The sequence below is a fragment of the Aquarana catesbeiana genome, linkage group LG06, assembly GCF_042186555.1.
Source record: "Aquarana catesbeiana isolate 2022-GZ linkage group LG06, ASM4218655v1, whole genome shotgun sequence".
Classification (NCBI taxonomy): domain Eukaryota; kingdom Metazoa; phylum Chordata; class Amphibia; order Anura; family Ranidae; genus Aquarana; species Aquarana catesbeiana.
In genome coordinates, this window is record NC_133329.1 from 38,442,178 (window position 1) to 38,466,537 (window position 24,360).

Genomic DNA, 24,360 nt, shown 5'->3' on the forward strand with positions numbered 1-24,360 from the left:
CGGGGGTGTTAGCGGTACTGGTGCTAACCTGCCGCTGCCTGGGGCTGGTGCTTGCCAGTTCACCAAAATGCTACCAAAAAAACTGTTAGCGATCGCAGGGATCAGGCCTGACTCTGCGAACACTGCAGTTATGTGTTTAGTGTTTTGTAAGTGACAATGATCGATCGATACTGCACTTGGGTGGGCTGGGCTGGTTCGGGCAGAGGGGCAAAACGCAGGTGCTAGCAGGTATCTGGGCTGATTCCACTAACACTGCATTTTAGGCAACCCTAAACTGCTGGGGACGCTAGTATAGATCTGATCGGATCAGATATTGATCCGTACAGATACTATACCACTAAGGGAGGCGTACGGTGCGTGCGTGGGTGTTAGCGGTACTGGCGCTAATCTGACGCTGCCTGGGGCGACGCATATCACCGCCGGGCGATCAGGGGGCTAAAACTTTATTTGGTAATAAACGGCGGGTGCCCTGACACTATAAAGAATAAACAAACTAACCAGCGTCAGCCGTAACACTTATACGGTGATCAGTGGTGAAAGGGTTAACTAGGGGCAATTAAGGGGTTAAAACATTTACTAGGTAGTATATGGGGGTCCCTGACGCTATAAAACGCTGACGGCGAACCTAAATATTTACCTCCCTAACTAGCATCACCAGTGACACTAATACATTGATCAGAAAAATGATCGCTTAGTGACACTGGTGACGGGGGGTGATCAAGGGGTTAAAACTTTATTAGGGGGGGTTAGGGGGGTACCCTAGACCTACAGGGGGCTAACACTAACTGCCTCATCACACTGTCACAAACTGACACCATGCAGTAATCAGAAAAAAAAAACTCCAATCGGACCCCCGCCCGCGGGAAGGTAATCACGTACCAGGTACGTGATTTTGCCTGCCCGTGCCATTCTGCTAACGTATATCAGCGTGAGGCGGTCGTCAAGTGCTTAAATTTCATGTGCGTGTAAAGGCAGGCGTCCCAATACTTTTGGTAATATAGTGTGGTGTGCATATATATATATACCCTCTTTTCAGTGTGAACAGTGTACATTAGTTACCCTTTGTTGGGGCACACGTCAGCCTGTAGATTAGAAGTTAAAATTATAAACAAAAGACACAACATAAATTATAAGATTTCAAATCAGTTTATTGTGAACACATTGCATGATTATTTGCTATGTGTAACAAGTATTAAGAATTGGAAACAACATTATTATGGGTTATAAAATATATAAGAAAAGATAACAATGCAAAAAATATTCACTTCTAAATAAACATTTTCATTGTTCCACAGATACATAGGTTAGAAAAAAAATTGCATAGAAAAACAAGCTGGCAAAACTTTAGCATGGAAAGCACATTGCTAAAAATAGTAATAAAAATTTTATAAAAAATAATAAAATAAAAATAGAAAAATTACAGTTCTGAGCTGTCCAGAGATGAAAGAGATCACGGTAAATAAATGTCTCAGTAAATACAAGGAAAATGGTGATATTGATATAAAGTATGATGATCTCATTGATACAATGGCAATTGCTCGCCTAACAGTGATATAGTTCAGAAACAAACTCCACTAAAAAAAAATTCTGACCAGGACCAGATTGCTACTTTCAATAAAAATTACTATATTTTCACCTCCATTTTGCTTCTTATTGAATACTGGGCACTCCATTTATCTACCCTTTTATAATTCATGTACAGTAGATAATAAAATAAGAAACACTTTGGAATGGCTGTTACGATAGATAAAACAACTAGAATGACTTCTTAGGTCCCAATGCTCTCTTTCACATTGTCTCTGTTGTCAGGATTCTTAGAACTCAGGTCCCATTCACATCGTTGTGCTGCAGTAAAATGACTAGACATGTGCAGTGCCAGAAAATTTGTTCGTTTTCGTTTTAATTACATTTTGTTTGTTTTTTTTTTCGTTTTTTGGGTCATTCATTTAAAATAATCGCAATTACTAAATTCGAAAATCCGTAACTAATACAAATTTATCCGAAGTTACAAATTACCCGAAAAAACAAATGCCACATCTAAACAAATAAAACAGAACTAATTAATAATAATAATAATAATAATAATAATAATAATAATACAAGTTATTATTATTATTATTATTGTTATTTATTATTATTAATTTGTTATGTTCCATTTGCTTAAATACGGCATTCATTATTTTGCATAATTCATAACTTCAGATAAATTTGCATGCGTTACGTTCACTAGCAGCCAAATTTGAAAGGGAATCCCAATACCTATAATTTAATAGTTATGCTGTGTACACACGGTCGGACTTTTCAGCTACAAAAGTCTGACAGCCTGTCCGACAGACTTTCGTCTGACTTTTGGCGGACTTTCTAACGACCGGACTTGCCTACACACGATCACACCAAAGTCCGACGAATTTGTACGTGATGACGTACACCGGACTAAAATAAGGAAGTTGATAGCCAGTAGCCAATAGCTGCCCTAGCGTCGGTTTTTGTCCGGACTAGCATACAGACGAGCGGATTTCTGGGTCCGGCGGAGTTACGACGTAAAGATTTGAAGCATGTTCCAAATCTAAAGTCCGTCAGATTTGTGACTGGAAAAGTCCGGTGAAGCCCACACACGATCGGATTGTGGATTTGGTCCGTCGGCGTCCGTCACACGAGTCCAGTCGAAAAGTCCGACCGTGTGTACGCCCCATTAGTAATAGTTACGTTATTATTAGTTAGTTATTATTTCAAATTTTTTAATTTTTGGGTTTTCGAATTTCTGCATTGTCGAATTTCCGAATATTCTAATTTTACGAATATTTGGAAAAATGTGGTAAACGGGTTTTTGTTAATTTGGATACTTCCGAATATAATGAATTTGTCGAAATTCTTTAAAAAACTAATTCGGAACTAAAGGAATTGCACATGTCTAAAAATTTCCTTTACCACATGCATTATCACAATGTACAGTAATGGATGATAGCCATGTTGTTGCAATGTGGTGCTATCCATTCAGAATGGCTCCCTAACACACCTTGCCAATTTTTATGAATTGCACTGCACAACAGTACATAGTGATGTACTACTATGTGTTGTGTTACATTAAAGAGAAAAAAAAAGTAAATACACATTTTTGGTGCATTAGGCAGCTCATTCAAATGAATGGACTGTCTTAACACAACGCACGTTAACTTGTGGCATAAGGGGCATCAACACATGTGCATTAATGCATTGCGATCCCAGCCCAAATGCACACTTTAGGACAAATTTTAAAACAAGCTTTGAATCCAGCCATGTTCCCTTGTCTGATTTTGAATTTGCGCACTGGCATCAACCCTGTCATGCACTTGTATGCAAAGCCTGAGATGATGAAGGTGGCCTCTTGCACAGTTCCCATCTAAGCACTCCTGAAAGTTGAGACAGTGTCTGCAGGGGTGAAGGAAAGGTACAAGTCCCAAGGTGGTGAAACTGGTGGCTGGAACTTGAGAGCGCTGGTATTAGGTGAGCAGGAGTACAGCTGGCAGTGCACGGTGGATGTGCCAGGGTCACTTAAAGGCGGAGGAAGGTTCCAAGCCAGGTCTAGCCACAGCTGAGCTGTAAGACGCCAAGTCATAGGCAGGATCAGAGTCAGGGACAGGAAGAGGCTGGCAGTGAGGCACAAATTTACTGGGCAGAAGTGTAGTCAATAGTTCAGGCCAAAGTCGGTTATTGTTTATGTAGTCTGACATTGTGCATATTTATGTGACAATACATTAGCTTGACAGCTGGCATTATGTTCCTCACAAACCCTTTCTAATTGCAGGAGACCTTTGGTGCAGGGAGACACATGTCAGCATGAGCAAATGAGGGTTTTAGACTAATATGAATAATTAGACTGAAAACTAAATATAGAAAAATATATCTGTAACGTTCAGAACCAATATACTGAATATACTGCATATTGGGTGATGACACAAATACAGCCATGTGATTTTTATTTGATTTTAAAAGATTCCTGTAAACTGGCATGAGCTTGTTCTTCTGTGATTTTCTCCCAGTCTTTTGGAAGTTCAGCTGGCTTTGCAGAATATCGGCCTGCAAACCTATCATTAAAGAGTACAAAAATGTATTTCCAATAATCAGAGGATTTGAGGTTGGCATCAGGCTGAATTGCCCAATCTGGATAGTATTTACGATAGTCTTTGTATGGGTAAAATTTTCCTTCTGTATCAGAATTTCTAAATCTAGCTTTTGATACCACAGAAGTGGAACAGATGTCAGTGACTAAAGTCTCATCTTTTTTCCACCTGTATCTTCCCAGTCCCTTAGGTCTATGAAGAGATGCAGAGTGCTCCTGGTGATCACCACCGGTATTTTCACAGGGGACTTTACAGAAAGGACACTGCTTACCACAGCCAATCACTTTATTCAACAATTCCTCCTGAGGATTCAGTGTGACTCTGGAGAGAAGGTGTTCAATGTCCAACAATTCTGTGTCTGATAAAATGTGCTGCTTTATAATTGGAAGATAGTAAAGGATGTCATCAGAGAACTGGATGACATCTGCTGTATTGTGGAAAGTGATCACTGTCATTTCATTCTGTGAAATCACTATTTCTTTGTCCAGTAACTTGCAGAAACTTTCCAGAAATGTTACAATGGTTTCTGTTTTCACACATTCCTCACTCTTCAGGACTTCTTTCATTTTTTCAATGATGGGAGATAAAAGTTTTTCTTCTAAGACATTTAGTGTCGCTGGACTCCGGAATTTCGCAGTAATGTACTGAGAGATCCAGTCTTTTAAAAAGGTCTTATAATGATTAATGTAAGACTTATATTGTTTAAATTCTTTTTTCTTCAGCAAGTCTTCCAGCACAGTTAACTGAAAAGCACTTCTGCTACTAAATATGTGGCTGTCAGAACTTTGCAGAATGACATCAATGATTTCCTTGCCGAGATGTCGCAGAATGTAATCAGTTAGCGCTGGCTTGAGGCAGAGCTCACAGAATTTTTTGGCCCTGCTCTGACACTCATCTTTCTCATGGAATATGCTCTTAAATGTGGCCAGATATTGAGGTTTTAATTTTTCAAGGCAAATTTTGGGGTCATTTTCTTGAATGAACCTGTCATGTATGCCCTGAAATGCTCTAGATGCTTTTCCAAAGATGAAAAGTTTTATATCTAGCTCAAACTTGGAGGAAAAATGAAGTTTTATACTAGTTTTGTCTTTGAGTTTATCATTGATCTTGTGTAGCAACTCCTGATAGTAAGTTTCATCATAATCCCCTGTGTTGCCTGCCCTTTCTTTGATGTATGTGTCACACATATCTATCAAAGTCACTGCAAGACCTTCTATTTTGTCCAAGTGTGCCTGACTTATATAGATTGCATTGCGATCTCTGGAAAAAATTGTCCATTCAACATGGCTTTTGTCAGTAACAAATGGATTGATCCCATAGTCATCCAAACTCATCACATTGTATAGATATTCATTAACACCGCCTCCCTTTACACTCATTTCATTCCTAAGCTGCTGAAGAATCATTTGTCCAATGGTACGTCTTGTCAGTTCCTCTATTTGTATATCAGAGAGTGTTTTCTTCCACATCTCTTCAAATTCATGCTTTGCCTCTATGTCACCAAGTTCACAATTTCTTTCTCTGCAGCTTTTTAGGAGATTTGTTATTTCTTTCTCGATCAGTTTCTGAGATGTCTTCTGAATGTCCAGAATCTTGAATTTACCTTTCTGGATTGAAACGGCCTCGTTGAGTTTATATTGAGCATTCCTTTCAAGTTCTTTCTTCAGGAACCTCACACTCATAAAGAAATCTTCCTTGTATCGCTCAATGAGATGAACATTCTCACATTTGTTTTCAAAATATTTTTCTAGTAGCTTTAGCATTGCATTTTCTTCTTCTAACAGTAAACTCTGAAGATCAACTTTAAACTGCGTGTACATCTCAGCATTGAGACTACCTGCAGATTGATTTCTGATGTAAGTTTCTTTGGTGATCATCCAGCTATGGACCTTTTTGGTGAATTCCCAATCCCACTGGGAGTATTGCATAGACAGTCTGGTATAAGCTTCAGCCACCAGACTGTTTCTAAAACTAAAGATGAACTTCTCATGTTTTACTGCTCTCCACAAACTTTCTACCCATGTGATGAAGTCAGGGATTTTGCACCGAGTGCTGTTAGAGTTTTGTGATTTTAAAAATCCCAGCAAATACTTCTTTAATTCATAAACATTTTCACTATAGCCAAAGTTTACCGGAGCCATTGGTGGAACCCCTTGCCACAATCCAGGAATATACCAGTTGTGCTTCTCAGGATCATAATCCATCACATCTCTGAAACAGGTGATTCCACCTTTCTTTTCCATATTTGCAGCTACTCTTGTCATTTCATCAAGTTGTTCCAGAAATTTCTTCCTGTCTCTCATGTTCTTATCATGAGCAGATACATCACTGACATTCTGATGTACAAACTGACAGCTGGGTTTCTTCCCGATTTCTTTCATCCGAAGAAAAGCATGGACCACAATCTGTAAAATATCCTTCATTTCTGATGTGTTCTCCATGGCCATATTAATGATGGTGATATCACTCAACCCAACCACTAGTGTGGCCAGTTCATTGTCATGTTCATAGCTGTCTTCCAAGGAGGCCAACTCTGGAGCTTTCAGCCCCTCAGTGTCAATCACCAGGATGAAGTGACAGCCCAGCTCCTTATGGAAGTTCTTTTTCACTTTTAGAAGAGTCATGAAGGCTCCTCTTGTGCATCTTCCACTGGCCACTGGGAACTGGAGACCAAACATGGTGTTCAGAAGGGTGGACTTCCCTGTACTCTGCACTCCCAGCACCGTTATTACTCTCATTTTGCATTGTCCTCCTGTTTTATTGTCTAGCTTAGTCAAAACATCAGTTATCCACTGTAAAGGAATATTAGAGGCATCACCATCAATCAACTCCAATGGGAACCCATCTAGTAGAAAATCTGCAGCAATACCTGGGAGTTTAGTGAATTGTCTTGTGGTTGTGTTATTCTGTTTGTTAACAAATGTAGAATACTCAGCCTCATAAAACTGTCCCAGCTCACGTAGGAAATGTTCTATTCCTAAAGAACTGTCTGAGATCTTCTTATCCAGCTGCTTAAGTTCTGAGGTATCTGATTTACTGTTACATTTTTCCTTGTATTCAGACTGCAACAAGGAAATGTTATTTCTTGCAATTGAATCCAGTTCAAATTTCATCCATTTCAAGAAATAATGTTTTTCAGCCTTGGAAAGGTTAGTAATTGCTTCAGTAAAATTAAATATGCCTACAGGAATATGATGCTGGTATTGTTTTTCATGGAGTGAATTGAGCTTTTGTTTGAGCTCGGATTGATAGTCTTGTGCATCTTTTTCCCCTTGTTTCGTCATTCTACACAGTTCTTTTTCTACTTTTGACAATTCTTTCCACAGATCTCCCTGTAATTTCAGTGTTTCCTTTTTATACCCTTCCACATCTTTTATTACAGAAGTAATTTGGCTTGCACTTCCTTTTGCTTTCCGACATTCAACTGAATTCTCGTCAACAGAGATATGAAGGCCTTCAATTTTATTTTGAGTATTAAACAGGTTTTGCCTTTCTTTCTGACAGTCCTTTAAAACATTCTCAATTCCATTTTGAATTTTTTTCACCAATGCTGCATCATTTTCTGTGCTGGTTTTGGGAATAATATTGGTTGCACTCATCTTTAAAATTGTCATTAGATTTCTGATGTGCTTTGTGGTCTCTAAGTTTATTTTTTTACCCTTTTCTGGAGTAAAAATAAGATAAAACTGGGTTTCAATGTTATTGAAGGTTGATAACAGTTTGAATTGTTTCTCAGAAATACTTTCAATGAATATAAATACAGCTGAGGAGACTCGAGTCAGAAGCATGAACTGGTCCCAGTTGGTCTCCAGGTCTCCTCGTAGGTTGGTCACTGCGATGGGTTCTGGGAAAACATCAGACTTACCACAGGGAAAATACCAGGACATTTCCACCAGTCCATCAGATATTTTCCTCTCAATGTTTCCGCCCTCCATATCATTGTGTATGAAGAAGTTTTGGTGTTGTTGGGCTGAATTAAGAACTTGATTTAAGATTTTAGACTTGGATAGCTTGGTGTTACCCAATCTGATGAAGGAAAAAATTGGCATAGAAATATTCACCACATTGTCCTCACTGAACCCTTTTCTGTCAGATAATGACTGAGGTCTCCACTTCTTAACAATGTCTCTCAATGCCCAAAGCATGAGGGTGCAGTGTGACCCGTCACCAGCAGGGAGAAGCAGAGGGACAGCAAACTGACACATGGACAATTTGGATACAATCTCTTGTTGTAGAAAACTGTCTGAACAATGGAGGAGAACACAGAGGACATCCAGGGGGTGAATAGATTCATTTGGACTTTTTTCCTCTTCAGTCAATGACTCAAACATGTTTTCAATTGAATTGATTTTTTGTGCATCTTTTCCATACTGAGTATTAAGTGCAGCTCTGTTCAATGCCATCAGCTTTCTCAGAAAATGCCATGGTACGTCTTGAATAGTCTGGGGATGGACATCGCTCAGAATCTCTGCTCCAATTTCTAGGATGCGGCTCAATGTCAGTTTGGATTCAGTTAAATGCTCCATATTTAAATTGACAAGAAGTTCATGGAAAATTTTCAATTTATCTGTAAAAGAACACAATGTTTTTTTCTGTTCAATGTTTTTATTGAGGTTTTCAAAAGAAAGACAGAAAGGTATATAAATATTCAAATGGGATACATTAAATGCGTATACAAGTATAGGTAAGATCATTTGCAGGGGGATGAATATAAATAGTACAATCAATATAGAACCAATACAACTGAATTTCAAAAAGGGACTGGAACAGAGGCGCTCTATTGACCTGTGAGCGATGTGGAATATGCCTCCCGTCCACCCGAACACCCCTAATGGGACCAAGCTGTGAACGGGTGGGGGAACATCTGTCAATTTTCACTATGGAATATAAGGAGAAAAAACTGGGCTTAGAAAGGAAAAAAGAAAGGAAAGAAAAAACAAGCTGCGGTTATAAGTGTAGCCCACCAAATAAATATAAAAGGGGAAAAAAACGCGCTATAAGTGATATAAGAGTCCAAATATGAAGTCCCATATAGCATAAATTGAATAGTCCCAATGATAGTCCAAACAGGAAGGATTTTGTCATATTCTTTTGTATTATATCTGTGGATACACGGGATGAGGGCGCCCTTCCTGTTTCACCTGGAGTGTACATCTAAAGGCCCAGGCTGGGTTTAAGCCACTCGCCCCTTAAAGTCTTACTTCTGGTATGCGCAATATATGTTGGAGTATTCCGCTGATTGTGTTCAGTAATACCGTGTCTTTTGAAAGAAGTTTACCACCTATTGATCCTTCCTGTTTGGACTATCATTGGGACTATTCAATTTATGCTATATGGGACTTCATATTTGGACTCTTATATCACTTATAGCTCGGTTTTTTCCCTTTTTTAATTTTCACTATGGCCTTGTCCAAAAGTTGAGGTATGGCGTAAGAGGTATGTAGGTATTGAACGGAATAAGAACCCCCGGGGAAAGATTGCATAAGGAAGCAATCGTATGAGCTATCTCGCCCTCAACAAGGGTGAGTCAAGGGAAAGGGTTCATGGGGGTGCGCAACGTATACCTCTACCCACACTTATGTAATATAATAGACTGTTAAAGTATCAATCTATTATTGGGGTAAATTAGTATGTGTTCTACCTCATTAACAAGTTATAGCTTGGAAGATGAAAGGATATCCCATATAGATGGGCCATATGGTTGAGGATAGAGTAGGAAAGTAAAGGGGGTAAAAGACGAAGGTGCAGGAATGTGCCAGGTTAGGGTTCCTCTAGAGTTTGTGGGTAACGAGTGCCACTGTATAATGCCTGCTCCTGGAGGATCAGACAGAAAGATAAAAAGGGGGGGTGGAGAAAGAGGGGGGGAGTCTCCCGCGACGGTAGTGCGGCTCCCGATCAGGAGATGTTCCAAGCAGGTAGTAGGGCGGTTATATTACCAGGGCAAAAGCAAAGACTTGTCAAAGTCAGGAGGTAAGCAGTGCTTGACTCACGGTTGCCATATTTTTTTCAAATTACTTTATTTTAGTATTTTCAATGGCTGTCATTTTAGCAAAGATAAGGGCTCTATTAGAACACAATGTTTTTAATATCGAACCTAATGTTAAGCATTACCAAAATACATTGTTTAAAACAATAATGTGCATGTGAATGGTTTTCTACCTTGAAAAACAAGGACAATCATCTGTTTTACTGAGAAAATACAAGGCCATTAAAATACTTGGAGCCTCCCACATTTTTATCATGCTACTTTGGGCATTGGATTTGGAAACCCACTACATTTAATACATGTCAAAGGGGATGGCCATGTTCTTTGGCTACTTCGGGGCTCTGGGTATGGAACAACGGTCTCAATGCATATATGAATACATTTGTGCTGTAGGTATATTAAAAGAACCTGAAATGGCTGGCTGACAAAGGAGTTCTCCTGTAGTGATGACAGCTGCCTAAAGTAAAGTAATAGAAAATATATAAGTTGCATTTCCAATGGAAACACTGCTCAGGCATTGGGAAATGTTAACGTAAAATCTACAGTATATATATATATATATATATATATATATATATATATATATATATCTTAGATTGTGGCTTTCCAATTGTCCAGACAAAGTCTGCATATAGTAAGTGACATGGTTGTTGGCCAGATTAATTTTAGCTGTATTTTGTAATTACTTAAATAAAAAAAAGAGTGGATGAAGCTGAGAGTGCCCTGCGAAAAATTGAGATAAAACAACAAAAAATAATACTAAATGAAGTACTAAATATCAAGAAACATAAAAATGTAACTCATTTGTTTAAATAAGGCATGCTTTTTAGTGAAATACTCCTATAGCTGAGATTACTTACTTTCTGGAAAGTACTTGGACAGATAACTTAGTGCTGGAAATCTGGGGATCATGTTCTCAAGCTGACACAGGAATGTCTGACAGTGTTCATCTTTCTGTAGTATGATGTTCATCATTTTTTCAACTTTCCCTCTTGGATCTTCCTCATGTTGGAGTTGAATCATCTCATTCATGGTTATGAGGCCTTGAGATCCCAACTCATCACACAAACCCTCCACATCCTCCTCAAACACTTCCGTTAATTTCCATCTAAGACGTTTTATCGTCTCTGCGGCATCTGTGCCAGAAGTCATGATTTCTTTATTTCAGAATCTAAAAATAAACAAATAAATAAAATGACCAGTTAATCTGCAAGTATTAATTTTTAAAGTTAAAATGTATTTTTAATAACCACATAATTTACCCTATTTTACCTAAAACGTGTATGTAAAAGGAAAATAATTTTGGACGGAGTAGGGAAGGATTGGGTCTTTTGTCTGGTTTTTATTGCTAGCACTGGGGAGATTCACCTGCTCATTGCCACCAAGACAGAAAGTGAGGGGAAATATAAAAATGTTTAAATTGTCACAGGAACAGGAGGTGAGAATAAATCTTCCAATGGGTTACCTGTTCCGGTAACTGTATAAACTGTATAAAAGGAGATTTCCTCTCACTTTGTAGGGACTTGCACTCACTTCCTGTTGTGGCTTCAGGGACAAGAATTTAAGGGATATCCACAAACACAAAGAAAAAAACTCACTGGGATTCTAATGTTCCCTTCTCTATCCAATAGATAAAACAAAGTTTGGCCTATACATGGATTTTACATAATTTGTACTGTAATTTTCACACTTTTGCATTCGCTCTAACCAGTGAAAGTTTTCTCAGTGAAGTCTTTTTAAACAGAAAGCATAATTCTTAATTCCAGGGCAGTGGGGGGAGCCATTCAAAGGAATCATTTATACCTCTTTGGCCAGATGTAGATCTAGAACCACTGACGTATAGTGCAAATATAACCTTATATTATATAACCATTTATTCCAAATTGTATAAGTTGCATGGCTCCACCCACTGTCTTGAATGAGGAATAATCCTTTTAATTTTTAGATAAGTGATGGATTGAGATATGTGAATACCTTCTGTTCTAAAAAGATTTAATGGTACAGTGCATTAACTGATCGGGGGGGGGGGGGGGGGGGGCTTTTGAGTCCTTTGATTCCTTCTAACTATAACCTGTATAGATATACTGTTTTGTTGGGTCCCAAGCCCTACTCTGTAGAATTTAGTTAGTGATAAGCCAAACTGCCCTGGGTTCATCTCGAACAGGGTTCAGTGAACTTCACAGAAATTCATCTCTCTACTTCCACACCATTAAATGTAGTCTTTTGGTGGCTGAATGGAAAACTAGCCTTGAGAGAGCACATCTGGTGTCACCTGCAGAGCCACTGGTGACTCTATGCTCAACTGCAGGAGAGATGGAAACCAGGGCCTCATCAGCCAAAACTGTCACGTTTCATATTCTAAGAAGTTATTACTAGATCCACCTGGGAAAACCCTCACTTCATAGTTAATGAAGGAAGATTGAACACCCGAGGACTGAGGAACCACTCATTGCTTAATAAGAAGAATCCCGATAAAATACATTTACGTTTTTGGTTGTAACATAACAAAATGTGGAAAATTTCAAGGGCTGTGAATACTTTTTCAATGCACTGTAGCAGTAATAGCCAAATGTTTTTTAAAAGCTGGCTCAAAATCCATTATAGATTTTGTGAAGGATATAAACAAAGGAAGTTCCTGCAGGAAGTCAGAGAGGAATGTAACAGAGAACACATCACAATAAGAATGCAAGAAAACATATGCCTCGTTTCCACTGAGCAGAACGGTTCAGGTTGGTACAGTTTGGAAGGGTTAGAATGGTATTCAGGTGAGCGTCTCCACTGCAAGTCGGACCGCCAGCGGCCATACGGGGTTTCGAAAAAATGCCTTTGACAAGAGCATTGACGTTTTTTCTGTATGCAAGTATAGGCGCAAAAAACTGGAAATGGCAATAAAAACATCAAAACAAAAATCCTCCCTGCCTTCAAAAAATATATACATACATGAATGATTAGAGAAAAAAGAGGTATCTCTAAGTAACACCAACAGCACCACATATGAAACCAAAAAGATGTATGTAAAGATATTTTAAAATATATGTGGAGAGCTGGTAAATGTGGTGAATGAGTATATATGAAAAAAACACATGAAGGATATATATGTATATATGGTCACATTTATATCACAGTCATAATAGTGTAAAAGAAAAATCCAAGGATCCAAAGGGACAGGATGGTAAGTCCACAAATAGGGCTGCCTTCACCGAGAACCAAAACCAGATTCCAAAATCCTGAGAAGAAGCAAAAGAGAGAGGCGCCTCTGGGTGTAGACTTAAAACAATTTTATTCATAAAAGATAGTGGCGATCAAACTCACATTTTAGAAGTCATCAAAGGGCATGTAAATGTGAGCATAGAAACATCATCCATCATAGAGTGTACATCAGGTCAGTCTAAAACCCTTAATCGCTGGCTGGAGGCTCGTGTGTGGAAAGAGGCATGTATGAGATGTATGGCCGGCCGCAGCGGTGACAGGACACAAATCGAGGCTCGGAGCGCAGAAGGAAAGAACAACCGGCGAGGAGGGATGACGTCACTGGTCGGGCGACGCGTTGCAGGGCGTACGAGCTGCGGTGACATGACAGCCGCGCCCCTTCATCAGGCTGAAGCGTTTTTTCTGTCCGCCAATCAGTGGAATGTATCGTGTGATACCAGTAGCTCCGCCCTAACCGTGCTGTACCATTTTCTATGGCCTCATATCTGAAGCAAGACCATGAATGGTACAGTATGGTTCGGTTGTATGGGCCGCTTTCATAATGGAAACACTGAAAATAGTGTACCATACCAAACAAACCCGAACCGATCCGATCAGTGGAAACGAGGCAATACTGAACTCAACTGGATAAAAGCCACCACCTAAAACTGTAATACTACTAATAGAAACAATAATTACCGTATTTATCGGCGTATAACACGCACTTTTTTCCCCTTAAAATCAGGGGAAAATCGCAGGTGCGTGTTATACGCCGATCCCCTGCGATCCTGAGCTCACAGATGTTAAAAATCGCCAACCGTGATTTGAAAAAGGCGCCGCCGGCGCCGAAATACACAGTGCCGGTCCTCGGCTCTTCTCGGCCACTTTCGGCTTCACTCGTCGCCGCCCGAACCTAGCCGAGTGTACTCGGCTAGGTTCGGATAGCTCCGCTCACAGTCACGCCCATCCCGGGCGGGACTACGAGTGGAGCCGAAAGTGCACGAGAGCCGCCGAGAAGAGCCGAGGACCGGCTCTGTGTATTTTGGTGCCGGCGGCGCCATTTTCAAATCGCGGTCGGCTTTTTTTAAGCTCTGGAGGTGGAGATAGGATCCTGCAAGGCTGCACTGGGGCAAGGCTGCACTGGGGCAGGGCTGCACTGGACACTGGGGAAGGCTGCACTGACGAGGCTGCACTGGGGTGGCTGCACTGGACACTGGGGAAGGCTGCACCGAGAAGGCTGCACTGACATGGCTGCACTGACATGGCTGCACTGACTAGGCTGCACTGACATGGCTGCACTGGGGCAAGGCTGCACTGACATGGCTGCACTGGGGCAAGGCTGCACTGACATGGCTGCACTGGGGCAAGGCTGCACTGACATGGCTGCACTGACAGGGCTGCACTGACAAGGCTGCACTGACAGGGCTGCACTGACAAGGCTGCACTGACAAGGCTGCACTGACATGGCTGCACTGAGAAGGCTGCAATGATGGGCATTTAAATGTAAGTTTTTTTCCCTTCAACTTCCCTCCTAAAAGTTTTTTTTTCCTTAAAATTCCCTCCTAAATTGGGGTGCTTGTTATACGCCGGTGTGTGTTATACGCCGATAAATACGGTATTTATTTTCTCAAGAACTTAAAAACACAATATAACTTGCTAAATGTAAAAAAAAAAATAAAATAAAAAGGATGTGACTTAAAAACAATTCAGATTGATTTACATTACACTTCATACAGTTTATCAATATGCTGCTCAGGTATTAAACATTTGCCAATTTACAACAGCTACCATACAACTAAAATTGTAACCAAAATGTTGGAATTGTATGTCATGATGTTAGCACCCAGTAAGCAGATGCTGTTTAATGAATTCGATTCAAGCTTTAACCACCTCCCACCCGGCCACTGCACATAAACGGCCGGGTGGGCGTTTCCTCCTTCGGAGTGGATGTTCTCGAACGGCCCTCAGAAGGAGCGGGATCGTGCAGCTGCGTGCCTGCACAGCAGCATGATCCCGATGCGCTCGTGTCACCCGGACACAGCGCATCTTAGATCGGCAGGAGGGCTCTGTGATTACATGATGGCTGTGTCCAATCACAGCCATCATGTGATGTAAATAGAGAGCCGGTTGCTCTTCCTCACATGGAAGTTGTCAGTGAGGAGAGCGGATCGTTGCAGCCGGCTGGTGATCAGTGAGTATGAGTTTTTTACAGCTTTTTACACAATGATCACCGGCCCAGTGTCCCCACACATGTCCCCACACAATGTCACCCCACACATGTCCCCACATAGTAAAAACATAATATATCACAGTAAAATCACCTGTCCCAATGATCATCTGCACACATATGTCTGTGATCATCTGTGAACATCTGTACATGATTATCTGCGCACATCTGTCTGTGATCACACAAGCCAATTATTATACACTTAACAGGATTTTTTTTTACCAAAGACATGTAGCAGAATACATTTTGGCCTAAATTTATGACAAAATTTTATTTTTACTGGATTTCTTTTAAAACAGAAAGTAGAAAATATCGTTTTTTTCAAAATTTTCGCTCTTTTTTTTTCTTGCTTATATCGCAAAATATAAAAAAAATGGTGAATAAATACCACCAAAAGAAATCTCTATTAGTGTGAACAAAATGATAAAAATTTAATTTGGGTACAGCGTTGCAGAACCACGTAATTCTCATTGAAAGTGCGAGAGAGCTGAAAGCTGAAAATTGGTCTGGGAAGGAAGGGGGTGAAAGTGCCCAGTATTGAAGTGGTTAAAGTGCATCTAAAATTTTCTGTATGGCAGTCAAACAGGTCTCTAATCCAGTTACAATACAATTTACAAAATAAAAAACAAAACAAGTGCAGCACTTACAGCGCAAGGTTAAATACAAAGATGCAAGATTAATTCTCGCTATTTACACTTTATTGAGAGATTTTTGTATTGTGTTGCACTTGTTTTGTTTTTTCATTTTTGTTTTTTCATTTTTTTTCTCTGGGTGTGAATCATTTGTCACTTGTGTCTAAGTAACTCCATGAGAATCGAATAGAAATCAGGAACTGAATGGATAATTTTTTTTTTGTTTACAAATTCTTGTATTTGGTAAAAAATGGTGGTACAAAAATAGTAGAGCTTTCTTTTAGTGGTATTTGATAACCTCTGTATTTTTTTTTTAATTATATAACCAAAAAAAGACCAACAATTTGGAAAAAAAACTATATTTTTTACTTGTGTTATAAAACCTATCCAATAAAAAATGTAAAAAAATCTAATTTCTTCATAAATTTAAGCCAAAATGTATTTTGCTATTTGTCTTTGGTAAAAAATATCCTAATAAGTGGTGTGTATTAATTGGTTTGCGTGAAAGTTATAGCGTCTACACTCAGACCCAGTCATTTTACTAAATTCTGTATTAAGAGTCTTGGAGATATTGTGGGTAATTATTATTATACAGGATTTATATAGCGCCGAGAACAGTAGGCCAGACAGTACAATTACAATACAATTAAATACAGGAAGAATCAGAGGGCCCTGCTCGGTAGAGCTTACAATCTAGGATAATGGAAAGCTCCTTCAGTTTCATACTCTGAAAGCCAATTCCACCTTCCCAATACCCACCTGTTCTGCTATTTACAACTTAGACATGCATATAATGCCCAGTTTGGAAATCCCATTCTTAGGATTCAAATGAGTTACCTGGAGTCTTTACTTAGGGATGACTCTCTAGTTAAGGCCCTGTCTACCATCTATCAACAATTGTTTTCAGATGTTGGGTGGCTTCTTGCACTCTGTTGAGCGGCCTGGGAGGCAATGATTCCCCAGTTCGACGGAGAAGACTGGGATGATATTTGGGAAATTAATTTTTCAAGACTGGTATCGACCAGGGATCACATTATACAATACATATTTTTACGTCGCATTTACCTCACTCCGGCCAGATTGGCTAAAATACTCCCTACTCAGTCACCCGGCTGCTGGTGGTGCACTTCATCTCATGCAGATTTTTTACACATATTTTGAAACTGTGCGGCCATCCAAATTTTTTTGTACAGACAATGGTCGAGGTGTGTCTCCTAGGACTTGTTAATGCCCTGGCTCCATGAAGAGTAACTCGTACTGTGTTGACATTATTATTTTATTATGCTAGTGTAGCAATAACTCTCAGTGGAGCTGCTGGTTTAAGCGGGCTTGTTGCCTTCACTCTCGACACCTCTGTTTCATCACCGCACCGGGTCTAGGGTTCCGTTGAGTTTACCTCCGAACGATATAAGCACCAAACACTTGAGTAGGTTTTCCAATGCTTTAATAATCGAACAAAGGAAGAGGAAAGAGGTAGAAGGAAAGCTGCAGGGAAGCTCAAATACCTTTCCTTAGTATTCTTTAGAACATTTCTCTGGGATTGATCACTTGTGGTTGAAAACACTCCCCTTGTGGGATTCAATCTTTGCCCGCCTGGATAGACCTCTCTCACTTGTCTAGCAGCCAGCACGTAGCACGAACTAAAGTCTCTGCCACAGACAGGTTTGAAGCAAAACCTGTAGGATCCTCTGCCACAGGATGTATTGATTTGTAGTGAATTGTCAGACACAGTACTTGAACCTTTAAGCCAACCCGGAAGTACTATACTGTAAGATTACTTCGGAATGCGTCCTCCAACCGAGTCACCATGCCCCTCTCCAGACCAGCACTCTGCATGATCCTTCCATGATGAGTCCTCCCCTGGGATCTCCTCGGCTGTCCAGCTTCTTCACTCAGGAAAGACAGCTCAGGACCATTCCTCTGCCGCTGTGGTAGGCCCCAGAAAGGCTTCTGGGCTCACCCACACGCCACAGTGACGTGGGCCTCCGGAACGGAGGACCACAAGGTGGTACTCTTAGTGCATACCTGTCGGCCAGGAGGGCCAGCAGGTGGCTGGAAAACAAACCCTAAAACATGGCGTCTGTCCCATAAATACCCTCTCCCAGAATGCAACTCGGAGAACCACCTCCACCGAGTTATCTCCGGGACAGAGGAGCATGCATCCGCTTCAACACGTTGCTTTTCCAACACCAGCCGATGGTGACAACGACACCCACCGGCACAATGCAGAACTACATGCAACGTCAGCCAAGCTGGAACAGAGGCAAATCTAACTTCCTCTAATAAGCAACCCACTAAATTTACCTATCAGCGGTAGATTAAAATCTACCAGCGCTACATACTCCTCCCAATACAATAGACGTTGTCCTCAACGTCTGTCACAAAAATAATAACTTCCAAGCCTGAGAGCAGGTACTTGAGCTTAAAACTTGGATTTAGTTAAAGAAGAAGGAAAGACAGTAGAAAGACATCACAAGGTTAACATTTGTAAAACATTATGTTCACATCCGTAAACAAAACCATCCTATGACTGTACATAACCACACTATCTATCTTAGCTGAAAAGCCTAACAGCCTGATAGGAGATCCAATGGTTCCTGAAAAGGAAAACATATTAAACACACATGCAAGCTATACAATTTTAGGAGCAAAGTCTCATTTAAAAATGAAACTCTCTCCCCATTATCTACATCAGAATAATCTTTAGGAGTCCATCCCTATATATATATTTTCTTAAATGAAATCCGGCTAGCAAAGTCCTTGGATTTAAAATACTGAGATGAGTATTCAGATCTTGACCACGAAGATCTCTATACACTGACACTAACTAACTAACTAACTAACCCCAAAGTTCTTTTGTCCATAATTACCAATAAAACCGGGGATCTGGCAATGTCAGTGCCTTTCCCAGTTTATCCACTGTAGTGATGAAATATACAACGTCATCTTTTCCGGGCCTGCAGATGACCACTCTGTCAGCATAGATGTGCCAACCGAAATTCCAGTGCATAAAACATCCGCTGAAACGTTCATCCATTTTAACGGAACATCCAGTCTTTCGGAAAGGCTTAGGCACAGACAAATAGTCCCAAACAGCTTCACTGTACCAAAGCTCCCGGTTAGCTTCAATCACTTGCATTATGTCCTAGGGAACATAAGGGAACTCCGAGCCATATTCCGTAGCGACACGTTTGTTCAACATTCTCTGCAAACGTGCAAGTTTCGGTAAGGGTCTATTTTTCCCCATACCAGGAGGCACACAAGAATTCAAAGATTTGCTCACCATAGATCCAGCCGGCGTCTGAAGTGAACTAGCAACTTTTGACAATGTCTCATTTACAGTGCTGTGTGCCTCCACACAAGGTGATGTCTTCCCAGAAGTCAGGGCAGTCCATTCAGGGAAAGTCATAGCAGAGGCGGCATCTTCACCTTGGGCCCACAACAGTTCTTGTGACATAGTCTCAAATAGGTCATCATCACCGGAGAGATCCGACATGGATTCTATCCCTGAATCTCCCAGTTCTTCTGCTGGCAGATATCTATTTACAGTCCCAGATACATTCCCCAACAATTGCTCACCCGTTCCTGTCGTGGACTTTGTTGGATCCGGTTCGGGTAGTCTCTGGGGTAGGCCTCGACCACGACTGCGGGAAGCCTTCACATATCCCACCTTCCTCGGAACAGGTACAACAGGGATAGGTGTAGTGGACGTTGAAATTAAAGTAATGTCCCCTGATGAGACGGCAACAGCAGTATCTCTCTCCGGAACATTTTTGGCAACAACAGGCAACGTCGCGGCCCGCCGTTCTCTTTCCGCAGCAGTAGCAGCTTCCACTGTGGCGATACCAGTTGTCCAATCCATTCGATTAGTACGGGGCGACATTGTAGGTTGCTCCACCATAAACAGATATTCTCCACATTGCGGGCAGTGACCAAATGGACGGAGATGTACGGTCAGTCCTTCACATTTGTGGCAAATTATGCCCAGCCCTTCAATATCTCCGGCAGTTTAGAGAACAAACCTCCCCTGCGGCTTCAGATGAATACCGGTATCCGTAAGCAGGGTTCCGGTCAACACCGTACTCGACACGGTGCTCGCAGGGAACATTCTTGGTCCCATAATTGGCTGCATCGCTGAAAAAGACATGGCCACACTCTGATCTTCTCAGCACGATCACAAGGCCTCTCTTCTTCTCTGGCGCCAAACACATACACGCGTCCCATGCGGTATCAAGTAGGGTAGGCTCCTCCCACTTGTTCTTCTGATCACGTAGCTCCCGGGCTTTTACTGGCGCCCACCGCCTACGCAGTCAGAAATAAAGTCCTGCAACTTTTAACCTCTTCTTCTCCTGAAAAATTGACAAAGTCCAGCTCTCACCGTAAACTCCCGGTGAAACACCTCTCCAGGTTGCGAGAATTGATGGCCAACAAATCCTGGACGACGCCCCCACATGTAGCAATAACTCTTGGTGGAGCTGCTGGTTTAAGCGGGCTTGTTACCTTCACTCTCGACACCTCTGTTTCACCGACACAGGATCTAGGGTTCAGTTGGGTTTACCTCCGGACGATATAAGCACCAAACACTTGAGTAGGTTTTCCAATGCTTTAATAAAGGAACAAGGGAAGTAGCAGGAAAGAGGTAGAAGGAAAGCTGCAGGGAAGCTCTAATACCTTTCTTTAGTATTCTTTAGAACATTTCTCTGGGATTGATCACTTGTGGTTGAAAACACTCCCCTTGTGGGATTCAATCTTTGCCCGCCTGGATAGACCTCTCTCACTTGTCTAGCAGCCAGCACGTAGCACAAACTAAAGTCTCTGACACAGACTTGTTTGAAGCAAAACCCATACGATCCTCTGCCAGAGGATGTATTGATTTGTAGTGAATTGTCAGACACAGTACGTGAACCTTGAAGCCAACCCGGCAGTACTATACTGTAAGATTACTTCGGAATGCGTCCTCCAACCGAGTCACTAGGCCCCTCTCCAGACCAGCACTCAGCATGATCCTTCCATGACCAGTCCTCCCCTGGGATCTCCTCGGCTGTCCAGCTTCTTTACTCAGGAAAGACAGCTCAGGACCATTCCTCTGCCGCTGTGGTAGGCCCCAGACAAGCTTCTGGGCCCACCCACACGCCGCAGCGACGTGGGCCTCCGGAATGGAGGACCACGAGCTGGTACTCTTAGTGCATACCTGTCGGCCAGGAGGGCCAGCAGGTGGCTGGAAAATGAACCCTAAAACATGGCGTCTGTCCCATAAATACCCTCTCCCAGAATGCAACTCGGAGGACCACCTCCACCGAGTTATCTCCGGGACAGAGGAGCACTCATCCGCTTCAACACGTTGCTTTTCCAACACCAGCCGATGGTGACAACGACACCCACTGGCACAATGCGGAACTACACGCAACGTCAGCGAAGCTGGAACAGAGGCAATTCTAACTTCCTCTAATAAGCGACCCACTAAATTTACCTATCAGCGGTAGATTAAAATCTACCAGCGCTACACTAGGAAGTTAATAGTGCTTTGCAGGAAAAAGTCTGCCCCTCCATCTATTCCAGCATGGAAGGCACTTATTAACAAAGCCATATATGCTAGCAGAGGAACACCACAGAAGTTCGATAAAGTGTGGGGTAATTGGATAAAAAGTACATCCACTGTGTTGGATTAAATGACTACCTTACAGTGTCTGTGTGATGTAATGTATTTATGTGTGGAAACTGGTCTGGAGATATGGGAAAACTGGCTGTCTTTCTACATTATTGGGTGGGAGTGGGTCTGTACTTAATTCCATGGGTCTGTTGGTTTATTTGATGATCTATAGTTCACACTAGGTGGGTGAAGCCCATATTTGCTCTTTTGTGAAGTTTTATGTATATAGGCCATTGAACCTGTTTGTACTATTCACATGTTCAGTCTCAGGGTTATACAATGAGTCCAGTGTTGAACTTTGTATTATGTTGTAGTGTGTGGCCTGTTTTTTATTTTCTGTTTTCTTTGTAATTGTTGTTACAAAACTTAATAAACAGAATTTTTCAAAAAAATGTTATAGCATCTACAAAATATGGTTAATACTAGAATTTTTACTTATTTATTTTTATACTAGTAATGGTGGTGATCAGTAGGGATGAGCCGAACACCCCCCCGGTTCGGTTCGGATCAGAACATGTGAACAGGCAAAAAATGTGTTTGAACACGCGAACACCGTTAAAGTCTATGGGACACGAACATGAATAATCAAAAGTGCTCATTTTAAAGGCTTATATGCAAGTTATTGTCATAAAAAGCGTTTGGGGACCTGGGCCCTGCCCCAGGGGACATGTATCAATGCACAAAGAAGTTTTAAAAACTGCCGTTTTTTCGGGAGCAGTGATTTTAATAATGCTTAAAGCGAAACAATAAAAGTGTAATATTTCTTTAACCAGTTGCCGATGATGTACGTCGGCAGAATGGCACGGGTAGGCAAAAGAACTTACAGGTACTTCCTTGCCTGCCCGCGGGTGGGGGGTCAGATTGGACCCCCCCCCGGTGCCTGCGGCGGTCGGCAAATCTTCCCCGGCGATCGGAGGTGAGGGGAAGGCCATCCATTCGTGGCCCCCCTCGCGATCGCTCCCAGCCAATGGGATCATTTCCCTGTCTCTGTATTGTACACAGAGACAGAGGAAATGATGTCATCTCTCCTCGGCTCGGCATTTTCCATTCCAGCGCCGAGGAGAGAAGACTGTAATGTGAGTGCACAACACACACACATACAGTAGAACATGCCAGACACACATTACACCCCCCCGATCGCCCCCAGATCACCCCTCCCCCCTCCCTGTCACACTGACACCAAGCAGTTTTTTTTTTTTTTCTGATTACTGCATGGTGTCAGTTTGTGACAGTTAGTGTGGTAGGGCAGTTAGTGGTAACCCCCTTTAGGTCTAGGGTACCCCCCTAACCCCCCCTAATAAAGTTTTAACCCCTTGATCACCCCTCATCACCAGTGTCGCTAAGCGATCATTTTTATGATCGCTCTATTAGTGTCGCTGGTGATGCCAGTTAGGGAGGTAAATATTTAGGTTCGCCGTCAGCGTTTTATAGCGTCAGGGACCCCCATATACTACCTAATAAATGTTTTAACCCCTTGATTGCCCCCTAGTTAACCCTTTTACCACTGATCACCGTATAACTGTTACGGGTGACGCTGGTTAGTTTGTTTATTTTTTTATAGTGTCAGGGCACCCGCCGTTTATTACCGAATAAAGGTTTAGCCCCCTGATCGCCCGACGGTGATATGCGTCGCCCCAGGCAGCGTCAGATTAGCGCCAGTACCGCTAACACCCACGCACGCAGCATACGCCTCCCTTAGTGGTATAGTATCTGAACGGATCAATATCTGATCCGATCAGATCTATACTAGCGTCCCCAGCAGTTTAGGGTTCCCAAAAACGCAGTGTTAGGGGGATCAGCCCAGATACCTGCTAGCACCTGCGTTTTGCCCCTCCGCCCGGCCCAGCCCAGCCCACCCAAGTGCAGTATCGATCGATCACTGTCACTTACAAAACACTAAACACATAACTGCAGCGTTCGCAGAGTCAGGCCTGATCCCTGCGATCGCTAACAGTTTTTTTGGTAGCGTTTTGGTGAACTGGCAAGCACCAGCCCCAGGCAGCGTCAGGTTAGCGCCAGTACCGCTAACACCCACGCACGCACCGTACACCTCCCTTAGTGGTATAGTATCTGATCAGATCAATATCTGATCCGATCAGATCTATACTAGCGTCCCCAGCAGTTTAGGGTTCCCAAAAACGCAGTGTTAGCGGGATCAGCCCAGATCCCTGCTAGCACCTGCGTTTTGCCCCTCCGCCCGGCCCAGCCCACCCAAGTGCAGTATCGATCGATCACTGTCACTTACAAAACACTAAACACATAACTGCAGCATTCGCAGAGTCAGGCCTGATCCCTGTGATCGCTAACAGTTTTTTTGGTAGCGTTTTGGTGAACTGGTAAGCACCAGCGGCCTAGTACACCCCGGTCGTAGTCAAACCAGCACTGCAGTAACACTTGGTGACGTGACGAGTCCCATAAGTGCAGTTCAAGCTGGTGAGGTGACAAGCACAAGTAGTGTCCCGCTGCCACCAAGAAGAAGACAAACACAGGCCCGTCGTGCCCATAATGCCCTTCCTGCTGCATTCGCCAATCCTAATAATTGGGAACCCACCACTTCTGCAGCCCCCGTACTTCCC

The 24,360-nt window shown here is 42.0% G+C and overlaps 1 protein-coding gene across 1 annotated transcript in view; it reads right to left on the reverse strand.

The window, feature by feature from the left end:
- Positions 1-2,086: 2,086 nt before the first annotated feature.
- LOC141148318 (interferon-induced very large GTPase 1-like) overlaps positions 2,087-24,360 on the reverse strand; it is a 48,298-nt gene continuing 26,024 nt past the window's right edge. The window contains exons 2-3 of the mRNA XM_073635645.1: positions 10,947-11,257; positions 2,087-8,667 (exon numbers count right to left, since the gene is read on the reverse strand). Coding sequence (XP_073491746.1) covers positions 3,956-8,667; positions 10,947-11,238 — 5,004 coding nt within the window. The 5' untranslated portion in view covers positions 11,239-11,257 and the 3' untranslated portion in view covers positions 2,087-3,955. The remainder of the gene's footprint in view (positions 8,668-10,946; positions 11,258-24,360) is intronic.